Source organism: Frieseomelitta varia, unplaced genomic scaffold, assembly GCF_011392965.1.
Source record: "Frieseomelitta varia isolate USP_RPSP 00005682 unplaced genomic scaffold, Fvar_1.2 scaffold_845, whole genome shotgun sequence".
NCBI classification, from domain to species: Eukaryota; Metazoa; Arthropoda; class Insecta; order Hymenoptera; family Apidae; genus Frieseomelitta; species Frieseomelitta varia.
In genome coordinates this window covers 227,698-229,305 of record NW_025110640.1, presented here as the reverse complement: position 1 = coordinate 229,305, position 1,608 = coordinate 227,698, and the positions used below count along the sequence as shown (strand labels likewise).

General features: G+C 52.4%; 1 protein-coding gene across 1 annotated transcript; it reads left to right on the top strand.

Annotated features, from left to right (window-relative positions):
* Nucleotides 1-284: 284 nt before the first annotated feature.
* LOC122536528 lies at nt 285-1,573 on the top strand (the record flags this gene model as incomplete). Its single annotated transcript, XM_043668960.1, has 1 exon — nt 285-1,573. A coding segment is annotated over one exon (990 nt), but the record flags the coding sequence as incomplete, so codon positions are not given.
* Between the last annotated feature and the right edge of the window lie 35 nt (nt 1,574-1,608).

The following is a 1,608-nucleotide window of genomic DNA, read 5'->3' as shown; positions in this document are numbered from 1 at the left end:
TTTTTAATTGTTTCAACAATTCGATCGTTTTTTGACGTTCGATAGACGATGATTGATGAACGTTGTTGCTGAAAGATGAAAGTTCTTTGCCGGTTCTTCGATTCTTAGAAGATTTTTACACATTTTTAAAATGCAGAAAACTTTGTAATAAGGAAAAAGGAAAAATTCAACTGCTCTTCCCATCTCCGTGATTGTGTACATAAATAATAAATGCTAAACAAAATTACCTACGTCGCCGGCAATTTATCAATCAACGGTCTATCCAAAAAGAGCGCTAACTAAAGTATGTCACTCGTCCGTTTCAAACGAACCAACCGCTCCTAACTCACTTCGCGACTAAAAACCGCTGGTGTGTTTTTTTCTCTTTCTCGGAACAGTACTCGGTAAGCCTCGGCGACGAAGCGCGCGACAACCACGCCCAGCAGATCGAGAGGGCAGAGATCGCAAACCTGGTGCGTTCCCGGATGGAGTCGTTGAACCTGCCGGTGGCCGACTACGACGACGTCTCCGAGAAGCGTAACAGCCTCTCCTACGTGATCATCAATCCCAGCTGCGATCTGAAGCTCGAGGAGGGCGACATCGTGTACCTGGTCCGGCCCAGCCCGTTCTCCGCGCAGAAGACGTTCGAGCGGCACAACTCGAGGCGAAAGAGCAACATCAGCTTCTGCTCGGCCCAGCTGGTGTCCCAAATGAGCGCGGCGGTGGCCTCGGCCGGCCTGCCAGGAGCTGGCACAGGAAGTCGTCGAGGATCGGGCATCGGCCTGCCCAGAGCACCACCTCTCAGCACCACCAAGTCGAATTCCCTGTCTCTGCCAGACAGTCCAACGGTGGCTGGCACTCTGCGCGGCCGTTCCAACTCTCTGCGAGTGGTCGACGACATTCTACTGAGGCGCAGCAACTCGCTGAGGCAGGGGCTGACGATCAGCAGAAGGAAGAGCAGCCTGGAGGACATTGGCCTGGGTGCGCTGTCGCACCCGTCGAACCACAACCCGATCAAGATTGCGTTGAACGGATCCATCGGTCTGGAAGTAACACCGCCGGAGGAAGGCTCGCAAACTGGCGTGGCCACCAACACGGGGATCCTGGACGTTGGCCTGCCCTCCATGCCGGAATTGACCGCCTCTCTTGGAGGGGCGAACATAGATCCCGGCCTTGGTGGATCTCTCGGCGGACTGTACGATCCACCGAATCTTCAGGGCCCGCTCGGCTCGCAGTCGCCGCAGATCCAAGGCGGCACACAGGATCCACAGTACATACAGGGGACGATCGTATGATATAACCTTATGTGGGGACGCAGGCTCTCCGGCGTGGTGCGAAACAAATGGCTGTAGCGTTCCCACATGACACGTCGAGATCATTAATATCCAAGGGTGTTGACATTGACATCCCGATCGCCGACGATTTTGATGGGATTGAATGGTGGTGGACGATGATTGACGACGATTGTTCCATTCTTGCGAGACGGCCGGAGAGCAAGGTGTTTCAGTGACAAAAACGAGGAGGGACGATTGATAACAACTCTGACGTTCCGAGGTTTCCATGACTTATTTACGATGGAGAACAGCTTAGACGAGTTTTTTTTTTTTTTTTTTTTTTTTTTTTTTTTTT